Source organism: Macrotis lagotis, chromosome X, assembly GCF_037893015.1.
Source record: "Macrotis lagotis isolate mMagLag1 chromosome X, bilby.v1.9.chrom.fasta, whole genome shotgun sequence".
Lineage (NCBI taxonomy): Eukaryota > Metazoa > Chordata > Mammalia > Peramelemorphia > Peramelidae > Macrotis > Macrotis lagotis.
Window position 1 is genome coordinate 553,801,229 of NC_133666.1, and position 18,921 is coordinate 553,820,149.

Sequence of the window (18,921 nt, forward strand, 5' to 3'; positions counted from 1 at the left end):
TTCTCCACCCCCCCTTTTGTAAAAAAGATTTTATTTATTTTGAGTTATACAATTTTCCCCCAATCTTGCCTCCCTCCCCCACCCCCCACAGAAGGCAGTCTGTTAATCTTTACATTGTCTCCATGATATACATTGATCCAAATTGAGTGTGATGAGAGGGAAATGATATGCTTAAGAAAGAAACATAAAGTACATGAGATAACAAGATCAGACAATAAGATATCAGTTTTTTTTTCTAAATTAAATGAAACAGTCCTTGGACTTTGTTCAAACTCCATGGTTCTGTATCTGGATACAGATGGTATTCTCCATTGCAGACGGCCCCAAATTGTCCCCAATTTTTGCACTGATGGAATGAGCAAGTCCATCAAGGTTGAACATCACTCCCATGTTGCTGTTAAGGGTATACAGTGTTTTTTTGGTTCTGCTCATCTCACTCAGCATCAGTTCATACAAATACTTCCATGCTTCCCTAAACTCGTGTCTCTTCTGGTTTGTAATAGAACAATAATGTTCCATGACATACATATATCACAGTTTGCTAAGCCATTCCCACTAGCAGAGTTTTGCAGTCTGTGTCTTCCTGTAGCTCTTTCAACTTCTCCTCTAAGATTTTGGATGCTATACTGTTGGGTGTGTACATATTTAGTATTGAAATTACTTTATTGTCTATGGTACCTTTTAGGAAGATATAGAGTCCCTACTTATCTTTTTTAATGTTATCTTCTGTTGAGAGAGATCTGCTGCCCACCCTGACCCTGGGGCATGGGGTTTGGTGGGGGGGGGGGCTGTTACTGTGTTTGTTCTGGGAAGAGGGCTCCACTGAAAGTATGGGGCCCATGGCTCTGGTTCTCTAGACCAGCCAAGTGAAGTGGAGTGATGTCCAGACACACTCTGCAACTCTCTGTGCTGCAATTCCCCCTCCAGTTCCACTGGAGCACCCCATCCACAGCTCATTTAACCAAAGCCTCTGTTACTATTCTCAGCTTAGCCTCTGGACTTCACCCCGCCACCCCCTGGCCTGGGTCTCTGCTCTCTTCCCTTTGGCCTCATTTCACTCACGCTCCCCTGAGACAGACCTTGTTGGAAGATGTTCTTCACCTAGCTTCTTTTTCTGGGTTTTGTCAACTGAATTTTTTTAAGAGCCATGATTCATATTAGTTTTGAGGGAAAGCCAGGAGATCTTAGCACAGTGCCTAGCTTCTTTCTGCCATCTTGGTCAGAGTCCATTATACTGCTTTCTTAACTGGAAATCATCTTCCTTATTTCTGAAAAGCAGTTAATCTCTCTCTTGAACTTGAGGCAAAATATGAATATCCACCAAAACAGCAAAGTGCCCCCAAAATGTATCACATGATAGATCATAGAGAGAAGCCTTTAACAAGAAACTTGTTATGCCTCTATCATTATTAATTCCAGAATAATTTAAATGCTAAACAACAGTGAATATTCCCTCACATTTATTTAGCACTTTTCTATGAAAACTTAATTTAAAATAGTTTGACCTTTGAGGATTTGTGTTCCATACATCTATTTACTAGGGCCAGTCAGCTCATAGCAAGAGTTCTATTTTGTTTTTTGATATATCCTGTCTAATTCTCTTCTAAACCTCATTACCATATAATCAAGTACCTACTAACTTTTTTTTTTTTACTTTTGGTGTCCCAATCCAAGCATTTTTCAACTTATTCTCATTCTCCTCTCCCCCTCCTTCTCCACATTTCCTCTTTACCCTGCCCATGGCTTCTTATTCTGGTGAAACTCCTGTCACTGTCATCCTTCTAGCCCTTTTGGTTTTCCCCTAAAGTCATCCTGAATCTTCTTTTTTTGCTCACAAGTACCAGATTTTACCTTTATCAAATTGATTCCATTCCCTTCACTCACACATCAACTACCTTACATGAAGCCTGAATCTAAACTATCACTACTTTAGGCTCCGATTTGGTCCTTCAACTCTTTTCATATGCCTCCATAATACATCCTTTATAACATTCTTCCTTTGTATCACTGAAAGTATAAAAATATTTGTTATTAATGTCTGTTTCTTTATTGACCCCATTTGAGACTTTCTTCTCAAAGATACTGGAATGATTTGCCATTTCTTTCTCTAGCTCATTTTACAGATGAGGAAACCAAAACAAAGGGGATTAAGTAGCTTGTCTAAGATGACACAGCTAAAAGGTGTCTAACTCCAGTATTTCTGACTTCACACCTGATATTCTATGTATTGTGTCTCCTAACTACCCTTAAAAAAACATGTATCAATTTTAAAATACTTTTTTATAATTGCTAATACATAAAGCATAGTTGAAGGAATTTTGCAAATCTTAAAATACCATATAAGTTACCAGTATTCTACACAAAATTATATGTATTTTTCCTGAGGATTGAATTCTGAAATGAGCATGTGTCTTATAAAACAATGTTTCTTCTTTAATCCAGGTGCACACTAAATTTAAGTCATCTTTTTGTTTCTCTGTCACCTAAGCCACATACTTACTGAAAGTGTGTTTGTTGGTAATAGCTAGTATTGCAGTGGATAGAGCACTAGACCTAGAGTCAGGAGGACCTGAGTTCAAATCTAGACTCAGACATTTAACACTTACTTATCTGTATGACCTTGGAGAAGTCACTTAATCCCATTGCCTTGTAACACCCCCCCCCAAAAAAAAAAAGAATATGCAATTTTAGATATACAGTAAATACAGTATTTTAAATTTATTTTTATTAAAGGTATTATTTGAGTTTTACACCCCCCCCCCCCCCATCTTACTGTCCTACTTCCCTCCTTTTTATAAATGAGGAAACTGAAGCATGGAAAAGTTAAATTTTTACCAAGATTTCAGAATTAATGACAGATGTACTATTAGAACCCAGCATTTTTGGTTCTGATATTTTCACTTGAATTTCTTATTTTAGTAGTATAATGGGGAATTATTTGACATATAATTATAAACTAAGCCATGAAATACATATTTTAACACTAATCTTTGTATTATAATTTTAAAATATATTTTTTTCATTTAAAAAGTGTATTTTGGAATTATTTGCTTTTACAATTGATAAATAACAGGGATCATTTTTATTTGAATAAATTTTGCTTTTAATTTTGTTTCTTAGAAGTATAAAATTTCATGATTGTCCTCAATTAGTAATTTGTTTCACATTCCTTAACTATTCATTGAATGATTAAAAGGCAGATAAATTTACTCTTGATGTGGGACATTCCAAATGTACTGTTTTTATATATTTTTGACTAATCTTAATTTCTTTAAATCATTACATGACCTTTTTAGGATAGCTCTTTTATTTAAAATTTAAGCTTTACATAGCAATAAAGGAATCTTAAGATATTTTACAACCATAAATATATGACAGTGGTTTTGATAATAATAGTGAAGGTTACGATAGCTTCAATTCACTATTTGGAAGTGTATTTTATCCTCCAAGCAACCCGGGGAGATAGGTTCTACCTGAGATTGACAAATGTGAAAAAATTGCCATTTCACATATTTTTTAATGCCCCAGGTTGGATTCGAATTTTGATCTAATACTCCATTGACTTTATTATTTAGCTTCCCTATGTAGTTGTTTCCTTTTGAAAAATTACTGTTTGTAGATAGAGAATATCACATTTGGAGGGTTATTTATATTTTAATAATATTTAGTACAGTTGAAAGTTGTTTTCTTGAATCATAGTATCTTTAATTCTTTGAGCCATAAGTTAGAGACTGTTTTCCATCTTTTGAAATATTGACCACAAAAATAGGGGAAAATACCCTTTCAAGCACAGACTTTATATGTCAAGTATTAGTTGAATTAATTTACGGATGGGGATTGGGGGAGGAGTGTGAGATAAAGATAGTGGAACTGCCTGCATAATCTTAGCTGCAATGCCATGGTTCCCAGATGTGACATAGTAATGTGCTTCAGATGTTTGAGTCCTGCCAACCTGTTAGAAACAGGTTCAGAACACTAGATGCTGCATTGTTTGTCTTAATACTAATTTGTTGCTTCTTATTATTTTTAATGCTGTGCAAATATTAGGAAGGACTTTTGAATCTTTCACAGTCATTTTACCTTTGATATGTTTCTAGAGAACCATAATTATATTTTTCATTGCATTTAGGTCTTTATTTTCTCTTTGGGAATCATTCAACTGTTTTCTACCACCAGCTCCTTTTGCTGATTTGTTTGAACCTTGATTTGGAACTTGAACTCTGGCAATATTTTTTCTTTTTTCTTTTTTTAATTGAGCACCTAAGAAACTGTATGAAATCTTTAGTCTATTTTATAGTCTGTTTTAAACTAGGAGAAAGAAGGAAAGTTAGCAGTTGTCTGTTCAAAGAATATTTCTAAGGGAAGGCAGGCATGATGTCTTCTGTTAAATTTATTTCTAAGCCCCTACTTTTTTTGTAGGTTCTCTAACTTTCCAAAGACAGAAATTCAAGCATTCAGTTCCTGGAGAAAAAGGAAAATTGTTCTGTTGGTGAACATTTTATAGGACATCCTAGTGATAATTTCACGAAGTATACGATAGCATGTACTAAAAACGGATTCCATCAGATGCCAGGAAAGGGCTTATGAAACAAATTATCCTGAAAGTTAATAGCTTTTAAATGGACATGTTAAAATTTCACATTTTAAGTTGATAGTATATTCTCATCATTATATGTCTATATATGAGTCCCATTATCTTGAATAAACTATATAAAATATTTTGTTGCTCTGTTATTTTCTATCTTCATTTGATATAATATTAGGAAACAATGGTGTTTGATATATTCTTACATTTAGGATACTTCAATTGATTTATTGAGCATTTCTTATTTATTCATGGTTTTCTTTTGTCTTAGAGACTTCTCTGAAGAGGGATTTATGCTGCTATGTCTTGCTAAGACTATTAAGTTATAGAACTAACTTAACTAAAGACACATGTTCTACTGAGGTTTAATATAGTATATTAAATTACCCACATGACTTTGCTGTTACTAGTTTCATTCCAACAACTGATGGATCCTTTTCCTGTTGTTACTATATCTTTACCACTTTGTGTTTTTTGTAAAACTGTTGTTTCTAATGCATTCTATTTCTATTCTTTGTGCAGGTATTCCTAATAAATAGATTTTAAATTGGTATTTGCTAAGATATATTATATTTACAGAAATATGGAGGAGTATGAATTAGATGATAATATATTTAGGTGGATGTAGAATTACATTCATTCAGTTCTGTCAAAGAATAGTTATTAATGGAACAATATCAACTTGGTAGGTGATACTTGGTTATATACATGCCTCTGATATGTGCTTGTCCTTTTGCTACTTTAACTTTTCTTCCCCCAGTGACTTAATAAACTCATGGCATTCTTATCAAAGTTCCAGGTGATGGATAGCTAACCCTCTGAATAAAAGTTAAAATTCAAACACCTTTACAGTTAACATGCTCCTAAATGTAAAGTATCTTGCATTTGACTTTAAAAGATGGATTTCACATTTAGAATAGAATAGACAATTTGTCTGAAAATAATGTGAAATTTTTAGTGGCTTTCAAACTTATTATTTGTCAACATCATGATCTAGCAGCCATAATGAATGCAGCCTAGGGCTATATCAAAAGATTTGTGACTTCTGGGGATAAGAGTGATGGAGTCCCACTGCATTCTGTCCTAATCAGATATAATCTGATTATAGGCAGAAGCAGTTACTTGTTTTCAAGTATTTACAGTACTAACTTTTCAAAGTAGGCATTTGGCCCCAGGGAGCAGAACTAGGTACGATTAAATATAGTTGCAAAAATAGAAATTTAGTTTTTTTTATGTTGGGGGCAGGGAAATCACCTTCTAATTAAAGCTGTCTAGAAGGTAGAATAGATTCTTAAGGAGGTCGTGGATTTCACCTCATTGCTGTTGGGTATAGTATGGTATGGAGATATCAAACAAACCAACTGCCCAAAACTTTCATGTATATCTGGAACCAGAATAAAATGTAATGGAGAAATAGTTAACAAAATAAGTGAAAATACAATAGAAAAAGATAACGCTACTGTATAATTTTCTAAGTCAATAAGCACCCCCAGAAGAATCCTTATTACTACATTTTAGTATTTTTCTCTTTCTTTGAGTTTGATATTTTTGAAGTGGGAATTCCTTTTTGGGTATCCTTTTTGGTACTTAACTCAGATTTGTGTCGTTTTTTATCTCTAAAGATTTTGTGATTGTGTAATACTATTTTGGTGCAAGAAGTATTGTTGCTATTAAAATTTTTTTCTCTTAGCTCCTTCTTTTGTCATCATCATTGACAGATCTGTTTTCTCAAAATGGATTAAAGTCTAATTAGGCCAGAGTGCAATGAAATAAGATGGTTAACTATCAAGATTTTTGTTCCAATTTATTTTCATGGTCATTATCACTTACTTCTATTTATTAAGCTTTGTTACAGATTTTATAAAAGGAGACAATTATCCCCACATGAATCATACCTGCAAGGAGCTTACCATCTAAGACACGATGTGGAGTAATACATAGAAAATTTTTTAAAATGCAAAAATTATTCATTAGGCCAAGTAATTAAAAATGCAAGAAGTGATCAGAAAATAATGTATTTCCTTGGTAAGGATGTTTCTTGCATTGTGGATAATATTAGTTGAAAAATTACTGGATTTGACCTTATAGAAGCCTTGTGAACACAGCTTTGCTGCTTGCTTTTGTGACCTTTGTTAATTAAGTCACTTAACCCTGACATAATCTCCATTCTGGTACATATCAAATGAAGAAATTGAAGTAGGAGATCCCTAAGGCCTCTTCCAGCTTCAGATCTACAATTTTCTGATCTCTTTTATTATTAAATTGATTGTCATTTGATAGAATTTTGATATTTAACCTACTTGAAAAATAATAATAATTAATAATAGATTATAAATAAGCCCTTTACAGTTTTCAGTATATATTCATATACGTTATTTCATTTTTCTAATAAATTTCCTATGAAATAGGTTTAGTGACTTTCTGTGATCCATTTAAAATTTTAACTATGCCATTCTAATTATTCTCATTTTCAATTAAAGAAGAATGTTTTTGTACAAAAATTATGGTACTCGGGGGCAGCTAGGTGGCGCAGTGGATAAGAGTACTGGCCTTGGAGTCAGGAGTACCTGAGTTCAAATTCGGCCTCAGACACTTAATAATTACCTAGCCGTGTGGCCTTGAGCAAGCCACTTAACCCCATTGCCTTAGAAAATCTAAAAAAAAAAATTATGGTACTCATTGCCTCACATTCAGTATTAGTATTACATTTTTCCCCCTTCAGTTGCTTATTGCTGATGAGGAAACATAGTAAAAACCTCATTCTTAATTCTACAGAAAATATTATAAAATCATATGTGTTCTATTCTAAAACTGTTTTCAGACTGTTCTCTTTAGGAAAATTTATGATAGCTCTAGAACAAAGTTAAGATAAATGGAGAAATATCTCTTGACAAGTTAATTGTCTATCTCATCTCTTAAATTGGTTTTTTGTCCTTTTTTGAAGGACATCACATCATGGTACCATGACATTCAGGTGAATTGGATTTGAATAAGAGGGTGCTATGCTAAGTCACCCACCTCACATTCTTCTCTGGAGCCATCTGGATCCAGTGATCAAATATGGATCAGGACGACTGGAGGTGGTCCTGGATTCCAGGCAGCCAGATTAAGTGACTTGCTCAAGATCACACAGCTAATAAGTGTCACATGTCTGAGACAGATTTGAACTCTGATCCTCCTGACTCCAAAGGTTGGTCTCCATCCACTGCACAACCTAGCTAACTTATTCTTTAAATGATGGTGTTACGACTTTATAAGAATGCGATTTTTAGTTATTAATCTTATGGATAAGGTCCTTTCTGTATTTGAAGAGAGTAGTCAAGGAAAGATTTGAGCAGTCTTAATTAATGTTAAGTCTGTCCTTGTTTGTTAACTCAGAACTGTATTTTAACAATGACCCCTTAGGATAAAGTGATATCTTGGGGAATTTATTGGTGGTAGGTCTTGGAAAGGGGATGCAGAGAGTTATGTCAATTTGTACATTTCTCTAAGCTAGAATAATGTTAAATTAATAAAAATTGTTTTTGACAGACATGCAGAATACAATATTAATATTTTTTCTCTTCAGCATTATGAAGAGGATACTTGTAATTATATTACATGGTTTTACTCTTTAAAACATTTTAAAAATAAAGTTTTTATATTTAGATTGTTCATTTGAAATTAGTATATGTTATCATTTCTTTTTTAAATATAATTTTGAAAATTAAGTTAAGATGTACTAAAAGCTTTAAATCATAGTTTCTCATTAAACTTTGGGTATGTATGTCTATTCTTTTTTTTTTCTTAGGTTTTTGCAGGCAAATGGGGTTAAGTGGCTTGCTCAAGGCCACACAACTAGGTAATTATTAAGTTCTGAGGCCAGATTTGAACTCAGGTACTCCTGACTCCAGGGCCGGTGCTCTATCCACTACACCAACTAGCCTCCCCTTGTATGTCTATTCTTAATAGAAATAGAATAATATGAATTTTTTAATTTGGTGAATATTTAAGTGTTGTCAGTATATAGAAAAATGTCATCTGAGTAATTTTCAGTGATAGTTATATAATTTAACTGCCTGAGTAAAAAATCAAAATTTATCATGATAACTATTTTTAGGCTCAATGAATTAAAATGAGCAAATTTTTAAAGTAGCCCACAATATTTCAAATAAATTATATAACAATTTCTTCTCAAGCCTGAAACCAGTACTATGTATATATTCCATAGAGGGAGATCAGTAGTACATTTAAGAATATTCTGTATTCAGCTATATAAACCATAAGAAGCCTGATCAAATGTTAGTTTCATGGGCAATGAAGAAAACAGCTCAGAACTAAAAATATTTGTAGTATGATTGGTTTATCAGTAATGTACCTAACAGTTAAGTACCATCTTCAATTCAATTGCTACTGTTTATTTAGTGATATAATTTGCTTTCTAAAATTCACTTGAAGACAATGGGGAGGAGAAATAACAGAGTAGATATGTGAACAAAAGTGAAGCTGATGCCTATAATTTACATTGTTTTAAAAAATTCATGATATGTTAGTGTCTTCATATTATTACATGTAATAAAAATTTGATTAAGCACCTATTTGATAAAATACTTAGGCTGTATATGACAAAGAGCTTACATTTTATTGGTGACTGAATTTGAGTACATTGATAAGGAAATAAAAGGTAATTTTAAAGGATAAGAGAATTGGCATGGAGGAAAAAAGAATGATAGTTGAGATGGTGGGAGAGATGTTAGCTAACTTTAATTTTTGAATTGTTATCATGTTGGAAAGTTTGAAGAGACAGAAAACTGATATATTTGTGTGTGTGTGTGTGTGTGTGTGTGTGTTTGACATCTTTATTTTTCTCCCCTCATTCCTCATTGTACATTTGTAGATGTGGGGAGAAATGTATGTGTTGCTCTTTGAACTAAGTCAGTGAGGAAGTTCATTTTGAGAGACTGGCAGTCAACTATTATGGCCCCTTTGAATCTTCTCTACTCCAGGCTAATCATCTGCAGTTTCTTCACCACCAGTTTAATAATAACTGATTTCAAGACCTTTCTTTCACTGTCCTAAGTTGTTCTCCAGACACTTAATAGTTTTCTGTTATATTTTAGAGCTTAACATAGGACTCTAGATATTGCCTGTTCAGATCAGAATCCATGAGGAATTGTCACCTCTCTAGTTCTGGGCACAGGTTCTTTTGATGCAGCCCAAGATCACATTTCTTTTGGGGGGGGTGGGGGAGGGGGGAAGTATTTTGCTGGACTTGTACAGCACTAAAACCTATTGATATTTTTCAGCGAAGCATTTGTCTAGTCTTCTGTTTTTGTCTACACTTTATTGATGTTGTCTTGTCTCATTGTGATCTTTTTTTATTATCTTACATTGGTATTTAGAAATGAATTTTAGTGCAATCAATCCTTTGCAATTCTTTGTTAGTGGATACAGTAACATATTATGGTGGAAGAATCTTTTGTTTTCCAGAAATTATTTTGATTAGAGATAAAAAGATAATTAAAATACATTTAATAATATATTATATCTTATTAATTTCCATAATATAAAAATTAGTTATTTATTTCCCTTAGAGTATAGAAATATTGGCATCTTAATCAAAATTGAATTGCTGATTTAACTCTTTTAAAAATTATACATATATATCCTTCGATATTTATATCATATAAGGACTAAAATATTTCAATTGTATAGCTTAATACAAATATAATGAATTTTCAGTCACTTAGACCATGATTAGATTAATGTCTGTTTTTCTTGTGTGTCTAATGGTCCAAGATAAAATGCAGGACAGTTTGTCCCTTAGACATGTTGCTACTTTACAAGGAAATGTATGTCATATATGTTATATAAATATATGTATGTCATATATGTTATAAAATTGACAAGAAGTTCTATGTTTATGCTGTGAAACTTCAGTCTGTAACCCCTGTTTCAGTTCTAGTTCTTAGAATTGGGATGTAACTGAAAGTGATTGTGGTGCCCTGGGAGAGCTAATTGGTAAAGCCTGTGTGGAATGTGGATAAGGGAGCCATTTTGGCAGAAAGCAGAGAAGCATAGCACACTTTTTCCCTTCAGTTGTCTCTTGGGCTAAAATTAAACAGAGTTAGGTAGTTCCACATTTAGTGATTTACAACATATCTGGTCTGAGTCAAACCAACATCTAGTTAATTGCCTGCACACTTGTACATTATGTGTGTATTTTTTTTTTAAAGATTGTGCCATGTAAGTTTTTGTGAGTGTGGAAATTTTAAGTTAAATTTAAAACAATATTGCCCTCAACCATACTTGGAAATTAATTGCTTGTTTTACCTTAACACCTGTTTAACATTCATGGAGTTTAGAATCCCCCTATAAGTCATGGAATCATTTCTGGCATAATATATTTTATAGCTTATATAAGGTGTTAGTGAAATGTTTTCTTAAGCTACTTAGTTATGAAAAAGTAAACAAAACTTGTCAGAGTTAATTTTCTTACAGAATATGCTCATTTTATTTACAATTCTGTCTTTTTGCCTTCCTCCAAAGTCCCTATTTTACCTAGTTAGACTACTTATTGGAAATTTCTTTAAAAAAATCAGTGAAAGATTGTATTTAAAAATCTATCAAGCCTTGGAAAGTGACTGAAATTTAAAGTACTTTTGTTCTCTGATTTACTTATTTCTATATTAAGTTTTCTCTTTCCCCATAATTTTGGTTATATTATATCACAATTTCATAATAACAATGATGATAATGGAAATTATTATATTAATTATAAACAAAGTATAATGCCTTGGGGACTACAAATAGAAAATACAGGCAGAGTTTTTGTTCTCAGTTTTGCTTGAATTACTTGTTAATTTTATTTTCCTTCAATCATCATTACTATCATCCTTCCTTTATGAGCATGGGAAGTCATTTAACTTCTGGGCCTCTTTTCTCAACTCTTAAGTGAGAGAGTTTGAAAAGACGATCAATGCAATACAATAAATATCACAATAAAGTGAGTCCCAAGAAATTTTTGGTTCATTTAAAAATTGTTTGCATTACACCATAATCTATTAAACATGCAATAGTATTGTCTAAAAAAGCAACAAATTTGCCTTAATCAGAAAATACTATATTTCTAAACAATGTTAACTATCACCTGAGCAGTCCGTAAAGTCATAATCTTTTTGCTTTTGGAGGCTCTTGCCTCAACATTGATGGCTGCTGACTAATCAGAGTACTAGTTGTTAAAGACTGGCATGACTGTGACAATTTCTTAAAATAAGACAAAATGAAGTTGGTCCACTGATTGATCCTTCCTTTCACTTGTATAGAGGCCATAGCAGGGATATTAATTGACCTAATTTCAATTCTGTTATATCTCAAAGAATAGGGAGACCAAAAGAGAGGGAAAGAAATGGGGAATGACCTGTTGATAGAGCAATCAAAACACTTATTATATTTATTGATTAAATTTGCTGTCTTATATGGGCACTTATAAGCAATTCAATAGTGTCATCAGTCACTCATCCCATCATAATTCTTTCCAATCTTTTTTCTTTTCTCTGAATGTTTGTTTTCAAAGCAGACCCATGTTCCTTTAAAAGGAACTGATATAGCAAGTAGAAATTCCCATTTCTTGCACTTATTTCATGGTGAATATGGTTATATATGTTATGTAGGCTATAATGCTTTCTGATTTCAATATCCTCTCCTTCCCTCAGTTTCCTTGCTTGTATATCAGGTATAATAAGTTGTTATAATTGCCTCAAATGAGATATTAGTTGTTGCCATCAATGTTGGTTTTGCTATTTTTGTTATTGAAAAGTAACATGGCATAAGTGGTGAATGACTGAGACAAACTTTATAACTAAGGGCAACCTACTACTTCCTTAAAAACTCAGTGTCAGAGACATTTTCTGAATTGTAAAACATAAAATTTTGATGTTATAAAATCTCAGGTATCAAAACACATGCAAAAAAGTATTCCTCTCAGTCCTTCCAGAAGTTTCCTCTCTTTCTACTTCTCCGCCCTCAGTGACTTACTTGATCAAAGATCTCTCACTTGGTCCTTTAGATGCTATTTCCCTGGGTATACAATTCCCCATATAGTGGGAAGGAGAAAATGAAGAAAAGAAGGCCAGTGTGGATTTCCGTAGACAGATCAAAACTATGGAAAAGCTTTTTCTTTACTTCACTCCTTTATGCTTTCCCATTCAACTTCTTCCCCACTGGTCATGCAAGTAATATAGCTTCATGTAATTAATTATTCTGCTTGCCACCCCAGAGACCTCTCATAGTTAATTCAGCAGATTATATTAATTTTTCCTCATTAGTATATTCCTCTTTTTAAGAATGACCATGGTTCCATGAAATGAGAGGACTTGTGTTTGAATCTCATCTTAAATTTAGTCATTTAAAAAAGAAGTCATTTTTTTTCTTTGGGCTTCAACTTTGTGAGTTTCAAAGTTCTTATCCCATCTACAACTTTTTAGTAATGCATGATAATTGCTCAGAGTACAGACTTAGAATTTTCTGTTTGTATTTCCCTCTTTTCATATTTTGTTTAAAGAATTAGTTATTAATATTCTGATTCTGCATCCATCATACTTCTTTTGTCTTTTTTGTAACTACCTCTTTTAAAATTAGAGATTATTTTAGTATTTATTCCTGATATTTAAAACCATTATATAAAATTTGGTCTTTATACAATATTTTCTCATGTGCATTTTGGCTTATAGAATAAACAGACCAGGATTTGAGATGACTTGTCATAGTATATTTCTTGATTCATTATTTGACATACTGAAAGTAACTTATTAAAATATTGAGTAATTTGTGGGATTTGACGTGTTAGTAATTGTATTAAATTTTCAAAAATTGAAAAAGCTTCATTTAATTTACTATTTAAAATACTGCATTTAATTAGGTGACTTTTATACTTTCAATTCTTATAAAACATTCTGCATTAAAAGATAACAAGCAAGTTAAAATAATCTCTTCGAGTCATTGTTTATTACACATTTGGGGGTATTATTTCTCTTCGTCTTAATATTTAAGAATATAATTACCCAAATAATTCATCATGCTATCTAGTTGCCTTCACTATTTAAATCCTCAATTATTGAGGAAACTTTCGAGTTTTAGTCCATTCTGACTCCTCTCTCAGTTCATCTTACTTGAAAAGAAAAGCAAAAAATGTAAACTAGGAAAGCAGTTTAATTCATTAAACATTTCTATAGCATATCATAAAATGCCAAAAACAAAGCAGTCTTTGGTCTAAGTGAATTTACCTTTTATAGGAAATTTAACATACTTAAAGAAAAGTATGTATTGGGTAGTTAGAAAAGGAAGAGGGAATGCTTCATGGAGTTCAGTTTTTAAGATTTTGAAAGAATATGAGATCTTGACTGGTGGAGAAGATTAGAGAATGTGTGGAACAATTGATGGACTATCCAATTTCTGGAGCAAGTAGCAGTCTAGTTTGACTTGAATGCAGAGTTTCTGAAAGATGAAGCAAATTTTTTTTTGAAAGAAGGCTAGAAATGTAGATTGGAAACATATCATGGAATATCAGACTAAGAAGTTTCCTTTTTATTCTAGATTCACTAAAGAAGTACAGAAAGTTTTTAAATCACCTAAACCTAATAATATGCATTGGAAAATATTTTTGTATCTATAATGTTTCATATATACATAACCTCTCATTGACTGTAAGAAATGTTTGTATTCTAAAAGTATCTCAGATGTTGGGGGATGCTCACCAGTTAAAATTGGTTTCATCAAAATACTTGTGGAAATCAAGTACTTCATTTTGAAATCTAAAAATCTAAGACTTTTTTTTGCTTAATTTCCTTGTTGTTAATTGATATGAAGATAATAATCATTACCACCCCTTTCCTTTTCTTGGTGTTTTAATGTAGGCTAAATGTACAATAGTATTAATATTTCTTAAGTTCCCTAATTATACAAAATAGAAATTATCATTGTCATCATCATCATAATTATTTATTATTATTATTAATTACTTAAGTCTTTTTGCTAGTATAATGTCATATCACTTTGCAGAATGGTTCGACCTATTCATAACTCCATCCAACGGTGTATTAGTGTACCTATCTCTAATTATTTATTAAATGTATGAAGCTAAACCATATAAACACTCATGAAGGATGCTTTTATTTGAATTTTTATTTACTATTATTTATTTGCAAATCATTATAAATTGAATTCATTTTTGCATTTTGCCTCTTAATTGTTCATCTTGTATATTACCTAGCAAGATAAACAAAAACACAATATATTTATGAAACATCATTAGATTTGTTACTACCCATGATTCTGCCAAGCTGTAACACTGTAACTAAAGACAAATATATAACTTTGTCTTATTTATAGTTTTCATGAATTCAGGTAAAAGCAAAAAATGAAGAATTGTTGTTTCCCAACCAATTTTATAATGTGATTAAATCACTTAAATGAAGTAATTGAGTCAGATGATCACAAAAGTACTTTTAATTAATATATTCTTGATTGAATAATTCTTTGTCAAAAGCAGTGACACAAACACATAAAAAATTTTGTTAATGTCAATAAATTTTTACCTGATTTGATGAGTTATGTTTTTCTTTAACATATTTTATAAAAATTCAATTTCCATTCCATATTTTTGTCCTTCTACCCCTTACCCTGCACTTATTGAAAAAACAAGCCATAAGATATCCATTTATTTTTAATATTTTAATGATATTGTTTCTATATCAACTTTTTAACAAATAATTTTTAATAGAGAAAAGAGAAAAAAGAAGTCAGTAAAACAAATGAGTACACAAACAAGAACTGATAATGTTTCACACCTGTGGATATCTCCCAAACCTTTTGAAAGTAATAGGAGAAAGTGTTTTCTCATTTATTTTTGGAGGTCAGCCTTGTTTTTTACATTTTTGTCATATTATTTCAAGTGTTTGATATTTTCATTATTTCCATTCAGATTATGGATTTATTGTGTATATCATCTAACTTGCTTTTCACTTTATTTTGCAACAGTTTGAATGTCTTAAGCTTCTCTGTATTCATCACTTTCATGGGTTCTTATTGCTCAATAGTATTCCATTATATGAGTGTACCACAATTTAGTGGTACATTTTTCCAGTAAATGGGTTTCTTCTTTGTTTCCATTTCTTGCTATCATAATTTGATATTTATTGAGCCTCCTTGGCAAATATGACTAGTATTCGAATCTATAGGTCAATTTATATGTATACTTAAAAATTGTTAAAAGGTTTTCTTTCTGAAGAATGTATACTCTTAGCACAGTGTCTGGTATAGAAGAAGCCCATAATAAATGTTTATAGATTGCCTGGATGAAGTATAATATGTTTGGTTTTTTTTTTTTTTTTGCATATTTTAGGTGCTGTGCTTCTTGCCAATGTCCAGGGAATTGCAGCCAGTATTGACCCAGTTTTATATACATGGCTTATCTACCAGCCACAGAAACGAAGTTGTAGACATAGTCAGCAGGTAAAATATTTTTTAAATTATTTCTTTAATAGAAGAAATAAATAGCCATCCAACCTTAATTTTCTCTAATTTTTTAAAATTTTCTAATGAATTGGAGCAAAAAAATTTTGTTTTCAGAAAGAACTTTCCCCCCCTTTATTTAATTAAAATTGTAGATCATTTATTTACAATAAAGAGAAAGAGATCTCTTGATTTGATAAATGAGGAAAAGGACATTTCTCAAGAGCAAAAATCAAGTGATTTGCTTGTTTGCCTGGGAAGTTGGTAGATTATTTCTGGTGGCAATAGATTACTGCTTTTCCCTTTTCCTTCTTGATAATTTTTCTTCTTTATTCATGTATTTTTATTATATGTCTCCTAAGTATTAAAAGAATTGTACTAATAAGTAAAGGGAGCAAAAAGAATATTATGATGCCTAACTCCTATCCTCAAAGAGTTTACATTCTAATCAACAGTCAAACCAGATCCATATGAAAAGCAATATAACATTAGAAACCATGTCAAAGTTTATCATTTGTCAAAGCTGTCAGAGGTGACATTAAAAAAAATGATCAGCTTTAATACCAAATGAGGATTAAAACCAAAATGAGAATTTCCAGCTATAGAAAAATTTTCTTAATACTAAACCTAAATTTGTATTTTTGTGACTTCTATCCATTGTTCTTAGTTCGGCCATATGATATCCCTTTAATATTTGAAAACAACTTTCATATTCCCTTTAAATCTTATATTTCTAGTTCGTTTAATTGATCTTAGATAAGCTCAAAGTTTTCATCTCCCCTTCTCTTCCCTTTTCTTTGCCTTTCTCCTCATCTTTTGCCTCTCTCTTTCCCTTCTTTCTCCCACTTCTTCTTTCTCTGCTCCTTCCCCTTTCTCAATTTGATTTGTATATTAGAAGCATAATGATTTCTCTACATCTCTACCTTATGAGATAGATAATGCAAATATTATTACTTTGAAGATTAGGAAATGTAGATTCATAAAAGTTGCAAATTTTTTCAATAGACATCTGCTAAATGGCACAGGCAGGGATGTCAATAGGTTTAATTTCAGCAGAAGTCTCAGTAATATTTGTTAACTTGGCAATCATTCATTTGTGAATGATTCATTCCATTCCCATTGGTCTCTATTAATAGCAATTTGGAGAGTTATGTTCAGTAGGTTTGTGACTTGGCCTTTGTTTCCTGGGCAATTGCAATTCAATGAAGAAAATAACTTTTCATTTCATCTTTTCTAACATAATAGATTCTCTTGGAATTGTTGATTTTAGTATCTAAAAATCGACTATTTTGAATACTCACTAGCGAATCCACTAGTGTGATCCCTTTCCTCTTTTCATGTTGATAAAGAATAGCATTTGCTATATGGATAAGATGGGTTGTGGACTGGAAAAGGAAGTTCTGGGGGGGTCCTGAATGCCCTACAATAATTTTCATTCTGTCATCTCAGACCCCCTGAAGCCTAAGAATACATATTAAAAGTAGAATATAGATATTTCATTGCTTTTTCTACATCCTATGGTTTCTTTCAAAGCAACCACATCAGTATTTTGAATATTAGAGGGATAATTTCACTCGTAATTGACCTTAGTCAGAAATGGTTCACAATCTTAGGATTTGGATATTTTAGAAATGGCCTCCACTTCTAGGTCTTGTGGTTACACTTAACCAGTAATCTTGAACTTCCACCAGTGAAGAAATAATAAATCTGGAAATAGCAGTTGTGTTCAAAATTTTTAAATTCTTGCTGGTAGTCTGAGTCTGGTTGTAGATCTGTTCATTGCTCTCAACTAAACAAAACTCAAGAATTGTTTGTGCCATAAAATCTATCCTTCTGAAAAAGCCAATGTCACCAAATTTAATGGGAGTGCTCAGGACTTAACTGCCCCTCAAAAATTTGATTCCCCCAGCTCTTTTACTCTTAAAAATCTATTTGGCAGGTGAATAGATTGCCCATCAATGATAAAGGAAGAATGAAATCAAGTAACAAAAAGCAAGATAAATTCAATTGTTCACAGTGAGTTTTACTTTGCTTAATGAAGAACTTCATGGGGCTTCTCTTACTATAGGTGCTGACCTTATCCCATTTTTTTTTTTGTTCTTAAAAGAGCAACTTCTTAAGTATGGGAACAGATCTTCTCTTGAGGTTCTCTTTTCAAATCTGTGTTCTTTATATTATCTGGGAAGATTTTGTAACTTTGTTTCTACTGGAAGATAGTTTATAAATGAAATAAAATCAACTAAAATGGCAAAGTCCTGAGAAACATTTTTTGTGAAATCAAGTATAGGAATTTTCTTTTTTTCTTTATTTTTAATTTTTCATGAAATTTCCTTCATTTCACTTTCCATAGCTTAAATTGTTACACCATCTGTGCTGTTAAAGTTCACTCCCCTTTGTTGTAATGCAATCTAACATAACATACCCTTGATCAGTAATAAAAGCTTTTAATTTGATTCATAGCTATATTTACTATCAATCAAATGCCTAACAAAAATTTAAATATTCCATTCCCTAATAGCTATTAGGGTATGATCTATAGTTTTATTTGTGAAGTTTTGATTTTTATTAATGATAATATTTCGGGGCAGTCCAATTTGACCTAACCCAACCAAATTCATCATTTGATACAGCTGTAGTATTCTTATCATCTGTTATTTTCCAAGCTGCAATTTCCTCTACATTTTGTGGCTGTAAGCCAAGATTTTGATAATCATTTTCCACCCAATTCAACAATGATCTTTCATCCTAAGGCAAAGTTATAACTACAACTTTTTTTTTTTTGGCCAGAAACCTGACAAGATTGCATTGGGCGTCATCAGTAACATCAGGCTTCATTTCATTGAGGA

General features: G+C 31.9%; 1 protein-coding gene across 11 annotated transcripts in view; it reads left to right on the plus strand.

Annotated features, from left to right (window-relative positions):
• Nucleotides 1–18,921, plus strand: part of VPS13B (vacuolar protein sorting 13 homolog B) — a 1,326,809-nt gene that overhangs the window by 358,834 nt on the left and 949,054 nt on the right. For 3 of the 11 annotated variants that reach the window (XM_074200569.1, XM_074200570.1, XM_074200578.1), the window contains exon 19: nt 15,966–16,075. The exons of the other annotated variants lie outside the window; for them this stretch is intronic. In XM_074200569.1, the coding sequence (XP_074056670.1) occupies nt 15,966–16,075 (110 nt within the window). The remainder of the gene's footprint in view (nt 1–15,965; nt 16,076–18,921) is intronic. 11 annotated transcript variants of the gene reach the window in all.